The 23,058-nt window shown below is 52.9% G+C and overlaps 1 protein-coding gene and 1 long non-coding RNA gene across 3 annotated transcripts; one reads left to right on the plus strand and one right to left on the minus strand.

The window, feature by feature from the left end:
* Nucleotides 1-79: 79 nt before the first annotated feature.
* EMX1 (empty spiracles homeobox 1) lies at nt 80-15,192 on the minus strand. The gene is made up of 3 exons (XM_037807597.1): nt 14,075-15,192; nt 8,132-8,316; nt 80-618 (listed from the first exon to the last, which is right to left on the minus strand). Exons 1-3 carry the CDS (start codon nt 14,574-14,576, stop codon nt 451-453), a joined length of 855 nt encoding a protein of 284 aa, XP_037663525.1. The 5' UTR covers nt 14,577-15,192; the 3' UTR covers nt 80-450.
* LOC119512799 lies at nt 15,007-22,556 on the plus strand. 2 transcript variants are annotated; one of them, XR_005212452.1, is made up of 3 exons: nt 15,007-17,071; nt 18,872-18,956; nt 21,043-22,556. It is a non-coding gene; the product is annotated as an uncharacterized LOC119512799 (long non-coding RNA). The 2 variants fall into 2 exon arrangements; XR_005212453.1 differs by lacking the exon at nt 15,007-17,071 and adding an exon at nt 17,908-18,250.
* Nucleotides 22,557-23,058: the final 502 nt, after the last annotated feature.

Genomic DNA, 23,058 nt, shown 5'->3' on the forward strand with positions numbered 1-23,058 from the left:
CTTGCTCTGCCCTCCCCCGGGGCCAAGTCCACCTCACCAGGCTCCCAGGCTCAGGAGTTGGCGCTGGACGCCACCACGATTAAGAGAGAGACTTTTATTATTCCCCCCAGGGAAGGAGACACAAGGGGATCACTAAGAACTATAGCGGGCTCCTGGAAAATAAATTAAAACAGAAACACATCAAAACAAAAGGAGATAAGAGAAGGGAAATGGAGAGCAGCTGGGAGGCTGCGGTGGTGGGCCACTGGCTGGGCAGTCCCCGGCCTCAGCTGGCCCATTGCTTGTCCCTCTGTCAGTGGTGGCCCAGGCTCCAAGCCCTCCGGGGCCACGGCTCGAGGCCTCCCCGCAGCCAGCCGGGCCGGCAGTGGCCAGAGTCCAGCCTGCGCCCGCCCGGGGGCCCGGCCAGAAGCGAGCAGCACTCTGCAGTGGTGGGTTCCTGGCCACCCACCCCTAGTCATTGGAGGTGACATCGACGTCCTCCCCGTTGGCCTGCTTCGTGGCGATGCGCCACCGGTTGATGTGGTGGGACCCCTTCTTCTTTTGCTCAGACTCCGGACCCTCCTCCTCCAGCTTCTGCCGCTTGTACTTTGTCCTCCGGTTCTGGAACCACACCTTCACCTGGGCCGGGGAGGGAGGGGGCACAGGTGAGAAACACCTGGGAGGCCACTGGGCAGCCAGTGGGGCCTCAGCACTCCAGGCAAATGGGGAGCCAGGTGGGGAAACTGAGGCCACACAGGGTCAGGCCTCCAGGGTTGGGACCCTCCCCCTGGTCAGCTGCCACCTGGTGGGCCTGGAGGTCTGCTCTTCCAGGGGCCAATGAGGTGGGCCTGGAGAGACGGCCTGTCCCCCTCAACCAGAGGAAAGGGGGGAGTCATGGAGCTTGGAGGCATCCTGGTTCCAGTAGCTGCAGCAGAGCAGAGGGGAAGGAGCCCAGGCTCTGAGGCCCTGCAGGCTGCATCCCTGCTGCATTCTAGGGAGGAGATGATATTCCCTCCCTCCCAGGGTTCAGGTGAACAGTACATATGGCATGGGTCCTTTTGGTTTCCCCGAGGGCCTGCTGGGGTCCCCTGCCCTTAGGGCCAGCCCTGTGTTCTTTGCCACACAAAGAGGCAGAGTGGAAGTGGCTCCATGAACTGGAGGTAAGTTCCAGAACAAAAGTAGTACCCAGCACAGCCAGACCACAACTAGGGCCGGGGACTCACAGCTGGGGGCTCTAACCTCCCAGGACCCTTTCTCAGAAACCCCTGTGGAATTCCCTGGAGTGGTGCAGGCTGGAGCTGGGCAGGTGGGAGCCTCACAGCCCCCTTGGGTGACAGCTCCTCAGAGTAGCTTGAAATCCACACCCTCCCCGGACAGAGGAGGACGAGGGAGGGGGTGTGTCTGAAGGCCCTGCCCACTGACAGCAGTGCTCTGCCCTCCAGGGGCAGCTCTGGACCTCTTGCTCCCACGGCACTGGTCCCTGTGGACTGTACGGATGTGGGAACCGGTTGCCCAAGGAACAGCCAGGAGAATTCCAGGTGACAAAAGTGAGCTCATCTTTGAACACAGGGTAAGGGGCTGGGGCTGGGGGTGGAGGGACCTTCTGTGACATGCAGTGAGAGCCCTACTGAGGAGGGTTCAGAGACCCTCTGTGATGGGGGAGGCATGGGGTGAGGGGTAGGTCTCTATTCTAAGCCCATCTCCTCCAGGAAGCCTTCCAAGACTTAGTCCCATCTCTAATCCTCTCTCTCTCCTCCTTCCTCCTCCAGCATTTGCTCAGTGTCCAGCACCCAGCCCTTACCATCCTGTCATGCATAATCTGGGCAGGTTGTCCTGGCTCCCTGACTAGTTTCAGTGCTTAGAAATCCTTTGTCCATCACCTCCACATCCCTACACGTTTCCTTGCTTGGCCTTGCAGAGTGGGGCCAGAACCGATCCTCCTCTGAGTTGGGAGGAGGGTCCTGGGTGCTGATCCCTGGGTAAGTCCCTTCCCCTCTCTGGGCTCAAGTCCCTCTCCATGGGAGAGCTGCTCTCTGAGGCCCTGGCAGCTCTGGGGCACCTCCTGTGCCCTTGCTTCACAGGGTCCCAAGGGGAGGTGACGTAGAGAGGGCAGGATCACGAGGTGTAGACAGTTTCCTGGGAATGACAGCACAGGTGAAAGCAAGTAGGTTGCGCCAGCTGCAGCAGAGGTGATGGATGGAGGCTGTGCAAATGGTGAGTGTGCAATGATGGTGAGCACTCGGTGTTGGCAGCAGCAGTGACTGCTGAGGGAGAGCCCTGAACTCTGGGTAGGGCTGAAAGCAACATTCCTCAGAAAGATGACCCCGTCCAGGCCCTCCTCCCTGGGAAAGCTGAAAAGCTCAGCCCTTACCCACAAAGGCAGGCAGCAGTGGCCAAAAGCAGGCCTGGCAGCTGGGCCCACCTTCATATCTCCACGCATCCCAGACAGTCCTCTCTGTCCCTTCCCGGAGCCCACCCAACCCAGGGCTACCCCAGGGGTGCCACCGTGACACTCCACCCTGCCCTCCAGAGCACCAGGATGGGGAGGAGCAGCCAGTCTCAGCACTACCCAGAGCAGCCAGCCAGGGACAGGAAGAGGGGATGCCTCCAAAGGTGGGGTGCCCTCATTTGCAGGGCAGGAAACCTATAGCTTGCACATCTCACTTCAGGTAGACAAGGGAGGACAGCAGATGCTCCAAGCACAGGGCTTCTGGATTCCAAGCCCACCTTTCCTTGGGTGCAGGGTGGCTGGGTCCTGGGTGGTTCTTGGCACAGCCATTTGGCAGTCAGCCTGGCCCCTGCCCCCAGCCCAGGAGCCTGCTGGGGCTGTGCTAGCCAGTAGGCGGGTGAGCTCACCCGGCCTCCTGTGCAAGGCGTGTGCATGACTCAGGGCTGGAGGCTTAGTTCCTGAGAAGTCCAAGTGGGCTGGCCCTGGACTGAGCTTGGCCAGCCTGGCGAGGATGGACTGAGGGCAGCCTTGGGTGACACTAGGGACAGAGGGTCTCTTCTGTGCCTTTCTCCCTCCCCCACACACTCCTGAGTCACCTTCTAGGAAGGACTCTGATCATCACACTCGCCTCTCGTGGGATGGCCCCCAGCGTGCTACCCTTTCCCAGCAACCCTGGCCCGAAGAAGGAAAACTTCGATGGTGGAACTTCAGGCACATGATGTGTTTTCAGGCCATGGGCAGCTTCCTGGGACACCCAAGTGAAGGGTGATTCTGAATACTTTCTCCATGAAAACTAGTGGGGTCAAGGAGGCAGCTCTCCAGAAACAGGGTGTGCAATCCATGGGGACATAAACCCTTCCCTAGGCAGCCTGGCTATCTTCCGGAGAACAGCCTTGGACTGAGTGTCCAGATGCTGTTTACAAAGACTGTAATAACAGGGGGATGCTTCTGACTTAATAATATTAGTGAAAAAGGCAGGATCCTCAGTGTCGGCAGTATGACATCATGGAAAAAGAAAATACGTATGGGGGGAAAAGACTAGAAGGAAATATACCAAAAGTGTGGGTGACTTTTCTTCCTTTTTCTACTTGTATGAGTTTTCTTTAAGGCATTAACTTATTTTAAACTTGATAAGAGGAAAGGAACTGGGCTCTGAGTGTAGCTGGAGCTAAGAGTGGCACTCCATGGGATACTCCTAACTCAGCTGGGCAACTCCAGGGCTACGCCAAAGCCCCTTCCTAGTGGACAGAGGACCCAGAAAGGAGCCAGGTCACATGACATGGCTGCCAACTCTGCTGGAGCTGGCTTAGGAGGCTGTATGTATTCTGCTGTCCTCCCACACTACTCAGCTCTGCCTAAGCCCCAAGGGCACAGTGGGAATATTAGCTGGAGGACACTCTCTGTATTTGGGGAGAGGTTCTTTGTGGTCTCCCAAGTATCTGACTCACTGACTTTCTCTGTTATTCATATAAACCATATTCCTTCCAAGACTCTCCACCTTTTTCTGAGTTATCTAATCTGGAAAACTCTTACTTAGCCTTCAAAACCCTGTTCAAATTTTCCCACAGCCTGGCCTCTATTGCTCCTTCTGGCTGACTCTAAGTTCTTGCCCAACAGAGTAGCCAAGTTCAGGGCTGGGGAGAGGAGGCAGCTGGAAATACTGAGAAATTCATCAGCCTGGAGCAAATACTTTCTCTTTCCTATTAGAACTACACACACACACACACACACACACACACACACACACATACAGTAGCATGCAAGTATGCAAGGGTCATTATCAAGAGGTCATCTGAACCTGCACTCCATGCCATGTGACTGCTTTGTGGCACTTGACGTGTAGGTAAGACATCACTTGATCTATGGGCATCTGTCACACTTTGCTCATATGTGCCCCACACTGTGGGCACACACATGTTACACACACTCACCCACACTCAAGGCCCTGATGTAACTCAGGCCCAGGTCTGTTTACTCTGATCAGACCCCAGGGCTGCACCACAGCAGTGGGAGCAAGTAACTAGAGCCACTGGGAGAACTAGCCCTTGCCCAGCGCCCCTCTCTCCACCTCCTGGGTTGACCCAATGACCCTCCCAGCACAAATTCCCCACTCCTCACTAAACACAGCCCTACCCCAACAAAGCAGCTCAGTTTGTCCACCTCCCAACACCCTATGCTGAAACTTCGGGCTTAGAGAGACCCACACACCGATCCACCTAACTGTCCCAGAAGTTTTATCCACGAGCTGGTGTTTGCATCATCTAGATCAACAGTCTGCTGTGAAAGTGCAAGGGGAAGCGGAAAGGAAAGAGCCAGGGCGAGAGCACTGAGAGCAGAGAGCAAAGTTAACCTATGGATATGTATGGAATCAAGAGAAATGGGCCCATTCGCTGAGTACATGTTTATTGGGCATCTACTCCTAGCTGGGCACTGAGCTGGGCCTGGGGTTCAGTGAGAAACACACAGAACTTTACCTCTGCTTCTCAGAGCTAAGACGGTCAGGCCTGTTGTTCACCAGAATCACCCAAAGAGCTGTTTTAAAAAACTTTTCCTGGGTCCCATCCTGGACCTTCTAAGAGAACATCCTGGGTGGAGCCAGGAATCTGTATTTTAGGATCTCCCTGGGAGATGGATTCGCCTGGTCTACAGATCAACATCCGGAGAGCCAGTCCTGTGGACAAGGCTGATAATTAAACAAGTCATAACAGCAAAGATCGATACGTTATGACAGGTGGCGGGTAGAGTGTGAGCTCTGTGGACAGGGAGGAGGGATTATGCAGAAGCACTGAGGCAGAATATAGACGAGCTACAGAACTCCAGGCTGGGAGGAATGCTGCATTTCATTTCAGTCAATCCCACAGATACAGCAACTGAGGCCCAGAGAGAAGACAGAGCCAGAGCCAAGGAGATGATAGATAACCATTAGAAGATGTATAAATATACTGTCTGTCAATTGTTAGATAGTTCTAGAGAGATGGAAGTTTGAGATGGATGGTAGATACACAGAAGAGAAAACAAAAGAGCTGATAACAAGATAATCAACAGGTGGGTAAATACAAGTTATTGTTAGGGAAAAGCACATATAATTAATAGAAAATATAAATTAATCAGCTTTAGGGAGGTGTTATAAATGAGAGCAGACAGAAGTAGGTGGCTAGATATAAAACAGCCATTTTTGAGGGACAGATTAGATAGTTCTGAGAGACAAATATAGATATTGATGGTAGAAATACAAGGCAGGGGGATGATGGGAGTGACTGATGCTTGACAAACAGCTGATGGCTGGAATTGACAGGTAAGCTCCTCTAGTAAATACTGAGATGGATAATTAGTTAATTATATAACCTAGGTCCAGATGATAAGTTATAAGGTGAACAGAAAGACCGCTCTGATGGTAGAGACGATGTGGCAGGATGAGCACTGGACTAAGAGTCAAGAAGCCCAGGTTTGGATCTTATTCTGACCCTAACTGGACATATTACTTGAACAAATGGAAAGGAAGGGACTGGAGATGGAAAGTAATATTCTTTGAGCTCATATTAGATGCTTTTAATCCTTAAACAACCCACATGCTGGATGAGGAAAATGAAGCCCAGAGAGGTTGAGTAATTCCCCCAGGGTCACACAGTCAGTTTGAAAGGAAGCAGCCATTTGAAATCGTGTCTTCCTGACTGGGGAGCTCTGCAGAGTCTGGCTTCCCATCTCAGGGTCCTCAGCTGGAAAGACAGACCTTGACAAGGAGGTTTCTAAGGCTCAGACCTCCCATAGTTCTATTATTATTATTTTTTGTTCCATATGCAAAAAAGCAGTCCATTTATAGAGGGAACAAGATTAGCTATGAGTTTCGGTAGTAAAACTGGATATATTATATTATTCTATCTGGGATTTAAAAATATGTCTGAAAGTTCTCACAATAAAAATGAAAGAAACAATTAGTCTATTTTAAATAGGCAACTAGATTCAATTTGAAAGGTTAATTTCAAATGAGCTAAAAAATGGAAAGTTTTAAAAACCACAACATTATTTCAACAAGTGTTATCTGTGGGTGGTGGGATTATACGCTGTTTTTATTTTCTTGCACTTCTGCAATTAAAAATTTAATAAATACTACTGTTTAAATGAAGTTCACTATAAAAACCATTCTTAAATTGACACCTTGCTTTAAACGATAATTTTAAGACTGTTTGCCAGAAGGGAAAGAGGTGTGTGTTTTATTTTATTAACTTATTTTTTTAAATTATCCTCCTTTAAAATGTCTTTAAATTAACTCCATTGTTTTCTAAGCTTTTTCTCTGCAGTTATAACAGCCCAGCAAGCCAATCTGAAAACGCACGCGGGTCCTGCAGTGGAGCCGGGAGCGATGCGTTAAGTGGGCTGTCAGACAGATACAACAATAGATGCCCAAATGCGAGCAGAAGACGAGAGGGTAGGGGCGGCCTGGGGACACTGCTAGCGTCCCGGGCTCTCTCACAGTGATCCTGGGGATCTTGGAACTGCTACCGGGGAGGCCCCAGGCTACTAACACACACACACACACACACACACACACACACACACACACACACACACACACACACACACACACACACACACACACACGGCGCCTTCTCACCATCTCAGAATGAGGCAGGGGCAGTAAGAAGGCGAGTGGAGCAGGAAAGAGGAGTGGAAGATGACATGCCCACGGGGCGGGAGCTGCTGCGCTAAGACTGCCTCTCTCGCTCGCAAATCTGGAAGCTGGCTGGAAAACCTGGGACACCGAGGGACATAAGGTCTCCCGAGGCCCATCGAGACCTTGTAATCTTCTCTCGCAGCAGCCCCTCCAGCACGTCAGACCGCGACCGACCCAGAACTTAAGGGGCGCTTCCGGGCAGCATTTATTATGGCAAAGTCTTTACTTACAATGGACCCAAATCTGCCTCCCTAAAACTCCCATCTAGTTCTTGAAAAAAATGTTTTTAAAAATTATCAGTTACAAAAATACTACATGGCAACAGTAAAGTCACCCAGTTTGAACCCCTCCAACACCGTCGGAGTCTATTCCCTCCTCCAGTCCATAGGCCTCCAAGCGACTGAAAACAGCCCCTGAGTACCCAGAGTCCACTTTCCCACCTTGCCCTGGCCCCTCGGGTGCTCCAAGAGCACACCACAGCCTGCGCGGGGTCAGTGCCACCCTCTGTCCCAAGCAGCAGCCACCAAGGCACAGCAGTGGGGCCGGTCGCCTTGACGAAGGTTTATAACCTGAGGACACCTGGGCTGTCTCCCCAAGCCACATCCGACGCCTCGGTCAGTTCTGCCATTAACAGCAGTAAAGCCAGTGCCGGCAGAGAAGGCCCGATCACCCCACAAAATCGTGAGCGCCCACCCTGAAGAGTGGCGGAAGAAGGTGCTGCCCGGGAGTGAGGGGGCGTGGGGGCTCCCCACTCCCCACCTCCACCCGTAACAGGGCACTTCCTTAAGGGCCTCGGGAGCCGGACTCGAGATAAGATTTGTATTTCTCCTGCCGGATCCTGAGTGCTTGATAAAAGTTCTGCGGCTCAAAACAGCCACAGGGAAGGGGCTCTAAAGACAAGCTTCGCGGGCGCGCCAAAGCGGGGGGACGCCGGGGACCGAGGCTCAGGGTCACTCCCGCCCCCGCCCTCCCTCACGTCCACCCGGCCCCGGGGGCGCAGGGCAGGCCGCAGGCTGGCGGGGGGTGATTACCTGCGTCTCGGAGAGGCTGAGGCTGCCGGCCAGCTGCTTCCGCTCGGCGCCCACCACGTAGTGGTTCTTCTCGAAGGCGCGCTCCAGCCGCAGCAGCTGAGAGGGCGAGAAGGCCGTGCGGATCCGCTTGGGCTTGCGCGCGAAAGGGCCGTGGAGAAGCAGTCCGTCCTGGGGCACGTCGCTCGCTGCGGCCGCGCCGCCGACGGCAGCACACGCAGGTACAGAAAGAGAGAAGGGGCGCCATGAGCCGCAGCCCGGCCCTCTGCCGGCCCTCCGTCCCGCGCCCGCACGCCCTTGAGCGCTCCGCTCCCCCTTTCCAATCCCGGTCGCCCCACTTCCCTCCTCGCCCTTTTCCCGCCCCTTCACTAAGTCCATTCCCTTTCCCAGCACCTCCCCAGACTCTGAGCGCTACCCCTCTGGGATATGCGGAATCGCGGCCCAGCAGATCACTGTGCTGGGCCAAAAAGTTGGCCCTGGCCTAGTGAGGCCCCACCGGGCCCTAATCCAGACTGGCAGGAGCAGCCCAAGAGGCCAAGTTGTGGTCCTTGGGCCTTCTTTCCCTCCGCCCTTTAGCAGCGTCCCAGGCCTCCAAATTGTTTGCTTTTAATTAACTGGTCAGGACACCACTCCTTCTCCTCCCTCAGTGGGCCAAGAAGGAGGGAGGGCCAGGTGTCAGGAATGCAATAAAGAGAACAGCGAGGGTGTTAGGCACCCCAATACCAAACAGATTCAGGAGCGAGAAGGGTACCCAAGGAGCTCTCCCTTCACACCTGCTTAAACCACAGCCATGCAGCTAAATGCTCAGGCTTCTAGCTCCCTGAAAACTTGTGTCAGCAGAACCAAGCTCTACCTTGCAAGTGGTAAAAATAGGCCAGTGGCTAGATCAACTTCCAGGAAGTCTAAGGTCAGCCCTCTCTCCAGCTTTCTTCCCAGGCTTTCAGCTGACCTGGAGGCCCAGCCTCTAGCGTAAAACCCTCCCAGCCCCACAGGACACTGTCACTGTCACAGGCCCTGCTTCATTCCTGAATAGTTCGTGCTGAAGAAACACATGTATAAATATCTAGATGTCATCTTTCTCTCTAATATATATAGATAGATATAGATACATTGGTTTCTGCATGGGCGTGTGTAAATATATGCTCCAGCCACCCTACTGTCTTGTTTCTCCCATCTAGTCTACAGGATTTTCAAAGGGTTTGACTGTCCCTTGGCAAATGCTGGCCAGCGTGGGGACTTAGCTCCCACACCCAGGAGGAGGGGGTAACATTGGACTAGATGATGCTGGGATGGGGGGTCAGGAACAACCAATTCAAGCTCCCACCCACAGTCCCAGCCTCAAAGAGCCCCCATTAGGCCCTCATACACTCCCTGGCTCAGTGGCATCTGCTAACAGACTCTAAAGAGGCCCAAGGACATCATCCATTGATTCTCATGCAGGAATACCCAACAGACCCCCAGACCCATCAACAACACACAGCCCTAGATAGAATGTTTTGACAGTTAGCTGTTGAGATTGACTGATCCAATTAATTTCCTTAGAGATCAGATGGCCACTAGGTTGCCTCAATTTGGCCTGTTTTTGCTCTTAAGACAATTATCTGGATAATTCAGTTGCCATCTCCCATCTCCTGAAAAATCTATTTAAGTGAAGCAAAGGCGTATAATTGAGACGCTGTTGTGAAAACTCACCAGGTAACTGTTCATTTCCCTCTGCTGGTGGGAACTGCCTGACTTCACTTTCTCTAAGTCCCTGGGCTTTGGACTTCTACACAGGTCTTCTGTATTGCTGGGGTTTTCTGTGGAACAGGGTTGCCCAGGAATTAGGGGCTAGTGCCTGGGAAAGAGACAAAGGTACCTGACAGGGAAAAGTCACTAACCTCCAGTCACTGTATCCATCTAAATTGACTGAATCTGTGCCACTACAAAAGAGAGTGTGTATATGGGGGAAGGGGGAGGGACACACTGTCCACTGGCCCCTTCAGAATGGGGGCAGGCCCAGGGCTCTCAGTCCTGACTGAAGAAAGAGAGGTTTAACTCGGGATAGTGGAGCAGACAGATGGTCAGGAGCAGTGGTCTGGCAGAGTGGGATAAATCAGAAAGAACGGAGGTGCCTGCTCCAGGTGGGAATAAAGACTCTGGGGTGGGGGTCATTGGGTAAGCCAGGAAGAGGTGGGGGAAGTAGGGGGGAAGCAAAAGCTTCTCATTGATTTGCTTCAAAAAACAACATCGTTCTGAGCTCCCAGCAGTCATTTCCTCTGGACAGATGAGCCAGAGAAGGAGAGAGGACACCTAGCTCAGCCGAGTGTTCACAGAGGTTGGCTTCAGCGGCACAGCCAACCCAGCCTGGTCAGAAGTGAGGAGGCAGCGACGAGAGGCCCTGTAGGTGTGGATGAGTGGGAAGCAGAGGCGGGAAGGCAGAGTGGGGCTGAGAAAGCAGGATTCCAGCCCATCCCAGTGTGCGTGACTAGATGGGGGAGTTCTCTGGGTTTGCCTTTATAAACCCAAAGTGGAGGATGGAAGTCACAAGCTTCTCTGTCCTTCTTCATGCACTTGCTCCTTTGCCACAAGTCTGGTTATTTTAGGAGGAAGCTAGTTTGCTTTGGGTCTGCCTCACGGAGAGAATGTAGTGCCCTGTCATGGGTGGATGGCAAGAGGCCTGCAGTCTGTGTCCACAAGCATAGACAGAAACATAAGGGCCCTTCTAACCCAACCATGAAGATGACACAGGGGGCTGGGAAATTATTTGAGATGCTGATAAGCAATGAGGTTATTTGATTCCAAAAGAAACAGGGCTTTTTCCCTGTAAGAAAGAGGATGATTGGTAAAACAACAACAACAACAACAAAACTAACCGTCTTGGCAAACAGATCCAAAACTACATGTTTCTGTAAGGCCGAGGGTGGTGCCTAACGGGCCTGTGTACCTGGGCCCAGCTCACTCTGACCTGTGGGGAGACAGCCTGAACCATCCTTGCTAAGACCCCAGTTTCTCTTGACTGGACCACAAGGGCAGAGAAGTCTGGGGCTGGAGTGCTGCCTGCGTGGACGCGGTAATTCTGGGTTGTGAAGCGGGGCTGTCAGTTTCGGACAAGGACAGGTGGAAAGGGGCCCGCCTATCCTTCCCTGGAGCTGGGAACTGAACCCTCCACCTCGTTTTCCTACAGCCTCTTTCTGCACTTCCCTTCAAGGCAATGGCTGGGAACTAGCAGAAGACTCCCACCAGAGCGGCGGCGGGAGATGGGAGCCAGGGAGCCGAAGCGCCCGGTTCGAGCTGCAGTTTCCTCTGGAGAGGCCTCTGCCCGCAGGGAAGGACGGCGGGGCGACGGGGAGAAATAACTTCATCCCAGCATTCGTCCGGCGTCCTCCTGCCGGAACAAAGGCTCCCTTTGAAGCACCGGTCCATTACCATTGCCCGTCCCGGAGGGCAGGGTCTCCCACGGCCCCCTCCCGGCTCGGCTCCCGGGTCCGGAAAGTTCCTGATCTCCGAGAAATAGCACCGAAATACCGCCAACTCCAGGTCTTGGTCGGCCCCTCCTCTACGGGCCTCGCAAGCCGGCCGGGGCTTCGGGGTCCCGCCGCCGGATCCTGCCGCCTGGTCCCGGCTACCCAGCGCTCGCTTTTGCTCCTCCACCGCCTCGCAAGGCAGCGAAGCCGCTTGCCCGTGCGCGCGATACCGTGCCATCCCCAGAGCGCTGCGCACAGAGCGCAGACATGTTCCTTTTCGTTCGGGTAGGGTTTCATTTCTTGCATTAAAACGGGGCTGAAATGAACATCGCAGAGACCCGGTTCTCTAGAAAACGCGGCGCCGGAGAGTCCGGGTCGGCTCGGCTCGCAGGCCGGAGGCTCCGCCGGGACCGCAGGGCGCATTGCCCCTGGGGCGCGTCTGGGTCTGCCATCGCGGAGATGAACCCTGAAGCGAAAGCGTCTCCGGGTTCGAAGTCTTTCAATGCCCACCGGCATTCCGGCTTCGAAAATGAGACCACACTTAGCTCCATCTCCGCGTCCAGACACGGCTCTCGAGAGAAAAATCCATCCGTTTGTGCAACTCGACAACGTGTCTGCCGGGACTGATGGCTCCCGGGCAGCGGCGGCAGTTTCGGAGCGGGTTTTGCAAAGGATTTATCCGGCCTTGCCTGGCTGGGGATGCTCAGAGCCCAGGCTGGATCTCTCGCGAGGCGTCCCGGGTCCTCGGCGCCCCGAGCCGCGCGGGCGAAGCGGGAGGCGGGAAAGGTGGCCCGGCGGGCGCGGGGCGCGTGATCCAATGCCGAGGGAGCCGCCGGGAAGCCACCTCCGGACGAGCCGAGCTGCAGGAGGCACAGGGCTCGGTCCTCTCCATCCCTCACCCCCTCCATCAATCCGCCACCCGCGAACGCTGGGTAGCTCCAGCCCGCGGGGCTCACAAACCACAGCGACTCCACTCCGGCCCGAAGACGCCAGGCTGTGAGACGCAGGCCGGGGACCGAGCCCACGGAGGACCACGGTGGTTTGCTCAATTTTTAAGAACCCCCAATTTCATTAGAAGCACTGGTTTTAATTGACAGGAACTCTTGCCTAAAGCGGCGGACGCGTAGGCGATTTTTCGGATAATTTGGGCAAATCTTTTAAGTCCCCGGGGGAGACAAGTTTGCCCATAAAAATTCTTATTCGAGTCACTACATTGTGGGGTCTGTCCAAATCAGGATATATTGGCTAGGTGGGTCTGAGAAAATTGTCAGAAAAATAGGGACCGAAAAAGCGACTTTTTGTGAAATAGCCAAGTAGCTAAGGCAAACGCTTCAAGATACAATTTTTCTTCTATTATCCAGATAATGTTATCAAACATCCAGGTTTTTTTTGGTTGAGTGGACTTGGTTACTGTCAGATTAGCCCCAGGAGCCGAAGCCCCAGCCATATCCTTTTCATTTGTTTCCCTAAAAGCCGGGTTACGCAGCTCCGAACCGCGAAATCTCACAAGGCTGGGATCGGGTCTACACTAACAAACTAAAATCGGAAAGGAAAACAATTACCGCGCAAATTATGGACAACCTATTAAAAAAAAAAAAAAAAAGAAGAAGAAAACCAAACTTCAACAAATTCAAGGAAGAAAACGAACTCCAACAAACGCAACTCTCCTTTCCTTCGGAGGAAGAGCGTGTGTGTGTGTGTGTGTGTGCGTGTGTGTGTGTGTGTGTGAGGCCAGCGGGGGATCTTCATTAGCAGACCCATTTTGGTGTAGATCAGGGGACTCGGACTTGCTGCGACCTTAACAGCCCTCAGCGTCGGCCCCCTGCCCAGAAGGATTGTCATTGGTTCCTCAGCAGCCAGGTGGGCTCCCGGAGGGGGCGAAAGGCGGAGGAACCACTTTGTTCCTGCAAACCTTCCCTACCCTGGTTCCGAGAAGCACGTGTGACTTGGAGAAGTCGGGCCAAGGTTGCCGAGAAACATCCCAAGACAGCAAAGCGTGCCACGTTAACTCTCGTTCGCCCTCCCCCATGCCCACGCTTCGCATAGACCCCAGGCGGGCGGACTTTCCCCCGCCGGACGCGCCAGCGAGGGCGGATCCCTGAGAGTTGGTGGACATGCGAAGTCCCGGGTCCAGCCAGGGCGGAGGGAGAGCGGCGAGCGCTTGGCTCTCTAGGCTGGGACTGGCTCAGCCAGGAGGGAGAACAAGGCAGGCCGCGGGGAGACCCGGGGAGGCTCCACGGATGCCCTCGGGCTTGCCGTCCAGACGGGCATCTTCCCTGGGAAAGCCTGGGGGTCCCAACCCGACTCGGGGAGGGAGAACAACGGGGTAGAGGTGCGGGTGGATCCCGCGCGGCTTTCCGGGCTTGGAAATCGACCTCAGCAGACCCGCAGCCTTCTCGGCACCAACTTCTGAACAGCTCCGCGCTCCCCCAGCCTCCCCCGCGCCGCCGCAGAGCGGGCGCCAGCCAGCCGCCTCGGAGGGCACAGCGTCGGCACTCACCCTGGAAGCGGTGGCCGAAGAAGCGGTTCCGCAGGACCCAGGGGTAGAAGTGGAGCGGGTCGCGGTGCTGGGCGCCGAAGAAGGAGTGCGGGGGCTGCAGCGGGGAGGCGCCCAGCTGGTGCGCCGGGTGCACGGTCAGCGCGGGGTGGTTCATGGCCTCGGGGAACACGAGCTCGGGTCCACCGTAGAGCGAGCGGCCGGCGCCCGCGGCAGCGGCGGGGAAGCCGCTCACGAAGGCCGCCTCGGCCGCGCTGGGGTGAGGGTAATTGAGCGCCGTGGGCCGGAGCGGTTCCTCGGAGGCGGCAGTCGCTAGGGGATGAGAGCCCGTGCCCCCGCCGCCGCTGCCGTCCTTGGCTACCAAGGACTCGATAGTAAAGCCGCGCTTGGCCGCGGGCTGGAACATGGTCGCGGCCGCCAGAACCGAGCAAGGCAGCGGGGCTCTGGGAAGCGCTCCGCGTCCTGGCGCCGCCGCCGTGCGGGGTGTGCACCCAGCCAGGCACATGCACACACACCCGCACCCCTCACCTCCCCCGCCCGCCCGCCCGCGCACAGCCCCCGCCGGCGAGCCGGGCGCGGAGCGGAGAGGGGCGTGCGAGCGAGAGAGCGCGGAGTCGGGCCACGACTCGCAGCCAGGCGCGCCGGCCCCTGCGGCCGAGCGGGCAGGTCCCGGTACAGGCACTGGAGCGGGTTCGGTGCGATGCTGCGAGCTGCCTCTATGGTCCGGGGGCTGAGCCCGGCTCCTTCCCTCAGGAGCCTTCCGGACCGACCCCCGCCCGGCACTGCCCAGCCGGGCCTCGGCCGCGGCGAAGCGAGGCGCGAGTTAGCGGGCACCTGCCGGGCGCTCGCCCATTGGCCGCCGCTCACCTGCCCCAAGGTGGGGGGCGGGGTGGGGCGGGGCCGGGAGAGGGACCGCGGGCGGGGAAGGAGCCCGGAGTCGGAGGCAAAAGCCGGACTGGAGCCTTTTCCTGGCAATCCAGGCCCCTTCCCCTCTCGCCACCGGCTTCTCCCCGCGTCTCCGCCCTTTTGCTGAGTCTAGCGACCGCCGCAGCCGTCTCCACCCACAAGGGAACCGGAGAAGGAGTCCGAGAGGACTGGGGCTTGGGGAGAAACTCCGGCCCCCCTTCCTCCGTGTGTAACTTAGTTGAACCCTCTCCCATTCGTCCCGGGACGGTTCAGTTCTTAGAGAATCTGGATCCTAGCGGAGGGTGGGTGTTGGAGGGCCCACAAATGTGTTCTCCCGAGAACCTGCTTCCCTGGTCTCGGGACCTGCCGGTTCACCTACCACGCGGCTCCCGGGCCGCAGTCTAAAGCCGCGGCCTTCTTCGTGTGGTTTCCCGTTTTCTGAATATCTCCAGAGACAACTCTGAGCCAGGCCGGGGGCCGCCGGGGAGCAACACCCCGCCGCCGTCTTGCCTTGCGCCTCAGTTCGCGGGGCTCGGACGCCGTCCCTTTGCCCAGTCACGGCAGCAGTCTCTGGGCGTGGGGTGGGGGTGTCTCGGGGACACCGTGCCTTACATTGGAGAACTGGAGCTGGCGACGCAGCCCGAGTCGGTCGCGGAGAAGTCACGCCGGTCGTTTTGGGAACGCAGCGGCCGCCAGGCCTCCCCCGACCCTCGCCTTCCACACGCGACGGTAGAGCAGCGAGCGTCTCTGCTCCTGTCAGTTTCCATTTCGTGGGCTATTCCCGGGGGGTGAGAGGGAGGTTGGTAATGAGAACCAACACTCTCCTAACTTTTCCGCCAGGGGCTTCGCAGGCAGCAGGAAACGCGGCGCCGCGGCCTAGGAGGGCGTTGGGAGGCTGGGTCGGGCCCCCGCGAGCGCTCCGCGGGGAGGGAACCGCAGCGAGTCCCGCGCCCTCGCCGCTGCCGGGGTCAGTCCGAGGAGGTCTGCGGGATGGGCCTCCCGCGCCCGAAGGCTAAGTGTCGCCGCACCGCGCGGCTCTGCGGGGGCTCCAGGCCGGGTCTTGGGAGTGGCTCTCCTGAGCGCCCGGAGCCGGGTCCTGGAGAGCGCTCCGGGCGCCCCGGCCGCCACAAAGCCGGTTAAAGTCTATTTTCCACTCGACTGCGTTGAAAAGCCCCCGCAAGCCACCGCCGTTCCGGCCCCCTAGCGCGAGGGGTGGGGGTGCTGAGACGGCGAGGGGGGGAGGTGAGGCCACCGCACCCTGCCTCCCTTCGAGTCCTGGGCGGCCCAGGGGCGCGCACCGCAGAGCCACCCCGGAAACGACTATGGAAGGAAGAGTTACTGAATCCGCGGCCGAGCCCGCGTTTCTGTCGCTGACCTCTCCGGCTCTCTCGGGCTCTCTGTACTGCTCTCCCCCTCCCTCCCCGTTTCTGTCTCAGGCTGTCTCTATCTCTTCCATCCCCTGCGTCCCTGTACCCCCTCCCCGACTTTTCCTCCCAGTATTTCTTCCCCACTCCTCCTTTGCCCCATCCGCAATCCTGGGAAAAGGGAAGTGCCGCCGAGTGGGGACAAGGACCTGACCAGGCCATATCCGTAAGGGAAGGCGGCGGAGCTGGGCAGAGGTACAGAATGAGGAGACAAGACGGAAAATGGCAAGAGATGACCAGGGATTTTGTCGCAGCAAGGTTCCAGCGGGACAGTGTTTATCCTGGGCCTGTGCTCTGCGGCGACAGGGCACGTGCTGGGAGCTGCGACGGACAAGACGAGAGAGCCCGAGCAAGTTGCATCCGGCCTCAAGGCCGCGCACGTCTAGCCGCGATGAGCCCACCTCCCACCCCCACCGTGAGGCTGCGCAGTGACCGCGAACTACGCTAAGCTGGGCGCGCAGAGGAGCTTGGAATCTACCCCACCTTTCCTACGCTTGCGTCTGCACCGCCCACGTCTACTTTCATTCGTATGACTTCGGGTATACCTGTTCGTATCTAAATCCATAGACCTTTCTAACACTGTCCTTTGACTTGATGCTTTTAAAGTATGTTGACATCCAGTTGTCTGTCCTTAAGCCCATTTTACAGATGAGGAAAAGAATCACAGAGGGTGAGTGCCTTGAGTCCGGTTACGATCTGGGACAGCCCTGGCCCTTCCTGGTTCAGGTCCCACCCCCATCCCACCCCACCTCTGCTGTCAGTCCGTCTGTCTCAGCCAACTCTCCCGAGACAGGGCATCCAGGGGATGGAGATGGGATGTTGGGGTGACTTGAGTGAGGGGAGTTCCTGCTCTTCTACCTTTGTCCTATCTGGTCTTTCCCTCTCCCATGCATCTTTCTCTCACTTTCCTTACCTGTTTTTCTCTAATTTCCCTGCTTCTCTTCCCTTCCCTTCCTCTGCAGATAGTTCTCTCTTACCTGCTTTCCTCTCTTTCCTCTCCTCTTAGTGCCTCTTCCCCTTTTCTCCCTTCTACTGGAGAAGGTTAAGAGAAGAATTTGTCACCTTTGGGGTCTCAGCTGCCACTGTGTTCTGGATCTAGCACCAGTGCCTCTCCTTACCCTAGCTCCCATCTCTTCCTTTGCCATCTTCCAGGCCCAGTCCCTCCCAAGCTCTCACACCCCTTCCTCTAACTCCCCCTCCTTCCCAGCTGATCTTGTGCACTAATGCTTGCTCTCCCACACCAGGTGAGATAGGTGCCCACCTTTAACCAGAACCTGCTCTCTGCCTCCTCCACTTTTCTTTCTATTCACCAACCCTTCTCTCCTCCATTTCTCCTAGCCCAGGCTGCTGAGCTCTGCCGGAGACCAAAGCCTGCTTCCTTCTTACCAGAGCACCCTACCACCCCACACACCTTCAGGGTTGCTTATCTTTCTCTCTGCACCTGCCCTCCCTCCCTTACCAGAGTTCCCATCTCCTGCAGCCCAAAGCCTCACTTTCTGCAGAGGTGCCTGATGCCTACTCTGCTGGATGGTCTGGGCTGCCAGTCCTGGCTCTGGCTCCTTCCATCCATTCCTGGAATAACCTGGACTCACATCCTGTCTCTTCTATTTACTAGTGGTAAGACCTGGGGCAAATGACCTTGCCTCAGCTTGGCTCGCACATTTGTGAAATGGTGAGCACTGTATGGGACCTCTGTGAGGATTAAATGAGGGGACATCTGTGGTGCACAGGACCTGTGCTGGCTCCAAAGAAGCACTCGGCAACTGTCATCGTTTCCATGCTGGAAACTTGGGAATTGTCCTCTACGCCTCATTCATCTTCCACATCTGACCAGTTATTCCTTTTTATAGTTAAGTACTTCTCAAATCTACATCCCTTCCCCTTTTGCTTCTTTGCTGGCGAACTTCTTCCTTCACAATGCAGTCAAGGTGTCACGTCCTTCCTGGGAAGCCCCCACCGAGGGTCCCTGTCTGCTTCCCTCACTGGCCACCTCTTTCTCACCCCCCACCCCTGGGCTGGGGAGCTGTGGTGTGCATCACGGTGCTCCGGCCATCCCCCTTTTACCTTTCACTTCCCTCTTTCCCCTTCATCCTACATTCTTCTTCGTGTCTCCCCACTCTACAAAAATGTCATGCCCTCAAGTTTCTTTGTCTGTTGATTTTTCTTCTTCACCTCCAAACTTCTTCAATAGTTTTTAGTCTCCAACTCCGCCACTCCCCCTTCACTTGATAAATCTTTGCAACCTGGCTTCCATCCCCACCCCATTAGGAAAATCGCTTGCAGAGGCCCCAAAACTTTTATTATGGTGTTATTATTACAAGAACAGTATGTGCTATGGGGATAATAATAACCAGTGAGCACACGGTATCCTTGGGAGATTGAATGAGTTGTAATTCCCACCTGATGTTATTAGGGCAGGGCCTGGCACACAGTATGTATTTGATAAACATTAGCTGCTATTATTTTATAGAGCTGTGCTGTTCAAGATGGAAGTCATGAGCCATGTGGGGCTAATTGGGTGCTTGAAAGGTGGCTGGTCTAAACTGAGATGTTCTGTAAGTATAAATACATACAAGATTTGGAAGACTCAGTAACAAAAAGCATGTAAAATACCTCATGAATGTTTTCTATATTGATTACATGTTGTAATATATTATTTTGGATATATTGGGTTAATAATATATTATTATTTTTATCCGTTTCTTTTCACTTTTTAAATGTGACTGCTAGAAAATTTAAAAGTACATATGTGTCTCGTATTACGTTTCTATTGGATAGAGTTGTAGAAAATACAGATAATCCAAAAGGGAAGAAAAAAGGTATGAGGATGGAGAGAAGAAAAAAGGGGGGAGAGGAATCATACTGTACATAGTTTTGTTACTTGCTTCTTTATCTTTACAATCAATCACAAGCATCTTTACATCTAATTGAATATCTCTGTTGGACATGTACAAATTTTCACTGTTTTAAATGAAGTTTTGACAAACAGCCCCATGGCTATATCTTACTACATGCCCATGAGTGTTTCTTTTCTAGATAAAGTTCTAGAAGTTTAACTTCTGGAAGTATACTCTCCAGATAGGCAATATTTTAATTCTTTTTACCCATATCACCAGTTTTGCCTCTGGAAAGATTGTACCAATTTATTCTCCTACCAGAAGAGTTTGCAAGTTTCTCTTCATCTTCTGAGATATTCATCAGAACTCCTTATTTCCAAATTCCAGTCCTTTCTGAACCATAACTTCCCTTGGGTTCTTGAGCATTTGACTATCTTCAACCCTTTCTTCTTTTGGAAACTCTTCCTTTCGTTTTCCTAACCAAGTACTTTCCTGATTCTGCCACCTCTGGGAGTTGCTCCTGGATGGGCTTCCCTTCCTTTCTGAGACATCCTTGTCCTTTGCCCTTGCCTCATTTCAGCTGTTATCTATCTATCTATCTATCTATCTATCTATCTATCTATCTAGTACCTATCAGTCATCTATTATCTATCTAGAATCTCTCTCTATTATCTAAGTCATCTATCTCTATTGTCTAATTATCTATCTATTATCTATCATCTATTATCTGTTATCTGTCATCTATTATCCATCTATCTAGCATCATTCATCTATCATCTGTTTCTATTATTCATCATCTAATCATCTATTGTCTACCATCTTTATATCTATTATCTATCATGTCTATCATTTATCTATCATCTATTATGTATTTATCTATCATCATCTATCTATCATCTATCCCTATCTATTATCTGTCATCTGTCTACCTATCATCTATCTCTATTATCTATCTAGCATCATTTATCATTATCTCTATTATCTATATCTATCTATCTATCTATCTATCTATCTATCTATCATCATCATCTATCATTATTCACTCCCACAGCTTCAATGAACACCTTGGTGCAGACATCTTACTGGTTTGTTATTGCCATCCCAGTATTTTATCCCAGATCAGGTCACTAATTTCCAAATGCCCATGAGATGCCTTCCACAGGCCCCTTAGACTATTCTGCCATACTCCCCCAAAAAAGATCATCTTCCTTGACAAATCTGTGCCTCTCCTTGACTTCCCTTTTCTCTAATGGCCCCATTTTTCTCTAGGTCATCCAAGCTCAATAGCTAAGAGGCATTTGTGACATCTCCCTTTCTCTAGTCCCCACCCTGCACATCCAGTCAATCTTTGTATCCATTCCTTCTCTCTCCTTTCTTTCCATTCCCCCTGCCTTTGGCCTAGTTAGGACTCTTGTTACCTTTCCCCAGTTCTCTTAGGATAAATCCCTGTGGTCTCTCCTCTCTTCTCTGCAATTCATCCTGCACATGGCTGCCAGATTTCTACCAAACAACTCTACTCTATTAAATTTTTTTCACACAACTGTGGAATCAGAGGCAGTTTCTTTAGCTCTGTGTGACTCCATTTTTCATATGCAATCTGGAGGTAATAATAGGATTGGAGGATTATTGAGAGAATTAAAAAGAGGTAGTACTTAAAAAGCTCTTAGCACCTAGTAAGCACTCAGTAGTCATTGACTATTGGTGTCACCATTCCCAAGAAAGTCAAACTCCTTAGCTTGAACTTGAAGACCCTCCATGGGCACATCCCCACCTCCCCAGCCTTGTGTCCTCTGTTTATCTGTAGGCAGCCTGCACTGCGGCAATGCCACCACCTCATCCAGGGACTCCTATGTGTGCCCGATGCATTTCTCCTCCAAGTCGTGCTCAAAAACATTACTCCAGAGCATGTGTCAGCCCAACTTCTGAGAGGACAAAAATTGTCAAGGGTGCATGAAGCCAATTATATAGAATGTCAGCTTTGCAAGAACTTTGTCTATTTTGTTCACTGCTGTGCTCCCAACACCCAGCATAGTCTCCTGGCATATAGTAAATGCTCATTAAAGATTGGTTTACTGAATATATGAATTTTGAGAAACATAAGTCACGGTTATGTTTATCCTGAGGCAGTGTAACAATGCAAATTTTCATCAAAATAGAACATAAAGACATGGCCCATACCCTGTGATGTTTGCCCTGGAAGGAGAGGTAGAATTCCTGTCTGACTTTCAGGATGAGCTTCCCATCCTAGGCCTCATCTTGGAAGAACACTCCTCCTGCAGAGTCTCTGATGGGAAAGAAAACCCAGATACTTTGAAATTGGACCCTGACCAAGAATTGGCTGAACTCTTGGGTGGAGTTTCCATGTCTCTATTTTGCAAGATGCATGAACTTGGAGCAAATATCCCTTTCTTCTCAGAAGACTACTTCAGTGGATGCCTTGTTTTGGCAAATATAAACCAAAGACTGACTTCTTCAGTGAAGCACTTAGAGATCCCATGGCTCAAGTGTTCTACACAACAATATAAATGTCTTTTCTTTAATAGGATGTTATCTTTATATATTAATTTTACTTGAGGGAAATGTTTATTTTCAACATGTGGGTCCCTGAAAATCAGGGCTTTTTCTTGAGAGCACATATGTGTTCTTAGTCAAAGAGTTTTCCATAAGGCTGGAAAATGAAGGGTGAGGAGGTCTATATCTCTGCCTCCCACTGGTAGAGAGGTCTGAACCAGAAGTATCAAAACCCACCCTGAGATATTCTGCTGAATACCCACTCAGAGTTTTAGTCCAGAAGGAATTCCCAGACTTTGGGATATGTACTCATGTCAGATGATTATGTGGTGGTAGATTGGCCCAGCAGGGGCCCAAGCCCCCCTGGACATTCTGACTGTGCTTCCTGTGCCGCAGAAGAAGGGGCTGAAATGTAGGACTTAGGGAGCCAGTGAGATTTAAACTGGAGCTGGGAGGCAATTTCTTCTCCCTAAAACTAGAGGGGCTGGACCTATAAAAGGGAGAAAGCTAGATTCTGCAACCACATGCATGGGGCTATCAACCAGCAGACAACTGGGGCATGCAATGAAAAACTTAGCCTTTTGGTATAGCTCAATGTCCAGACAGCTTCAGCAGGCCCACCCCACCTGACTTGGTGTTTTATTCATCTACTCACCTGCCCACCTGCCCAACTGCCCACTGATACAAATTTGTTCATTCAATAAATTTAAACATACAGCCATTCTTCTACTAGATATATAACCCAGAGAAATGAGTGCATATGTTGACGGAAAGACTTTATTCAAAATGCCAAAAGCTTGAAATAATCTACATGCCTATCAACCACAGGATGATTAAATAAATTGCTAGATTCATACAATGGAATGCAATTTAAAAAAAAATTTAATTAAAATTCTTTTTCTTTTTTTTTCAGCAAGTTTTTATGTTTATTATTGTTGTGTACCCCTCTCCCCCTTTGCATTGCAATCTAAGCTGAGTGAACTATTGCCAACTGGCATCAATTCTCCAAATCAAAGTGTGCAAGGGAAACATACTTATGTAGTCCTATTTAATAGAAGATACACCAGGCAATCTATCTGTCTACTACTCCTCTCCCAGAAATAAAGTAACTAGAAGGGCTGCTTAGCTGGAGAGGGTAGGAATGCAATTTTAAAAAGGAATGCACTATTGATATTTGCAACAACATGATAAATCTCAAATACATAATTGAGTCAATGAAGCCAGACACAAAAGAGTGTGTACTGTAAGATTCCATTTGAAGGATGCTGTAGAATGGGCACAATTAATCAATATTGATAGAAGTTAGAAT

The sequence above is a fragment of the Choloepus didactylus genome, chromosome 17 (genome assembly GCF_015220235.1).
Source record: "Choloepus didactylus isolate mChoDid1 chromosome 17, mChoDid1.pri, whole genome shotgun sequence".
Lineage (NCBI taxonomy): Eukaryota > Metazoa > Chordata > Mammalia > Pilosa > Megalonychidae > Choloepus > Choloepus didactylus.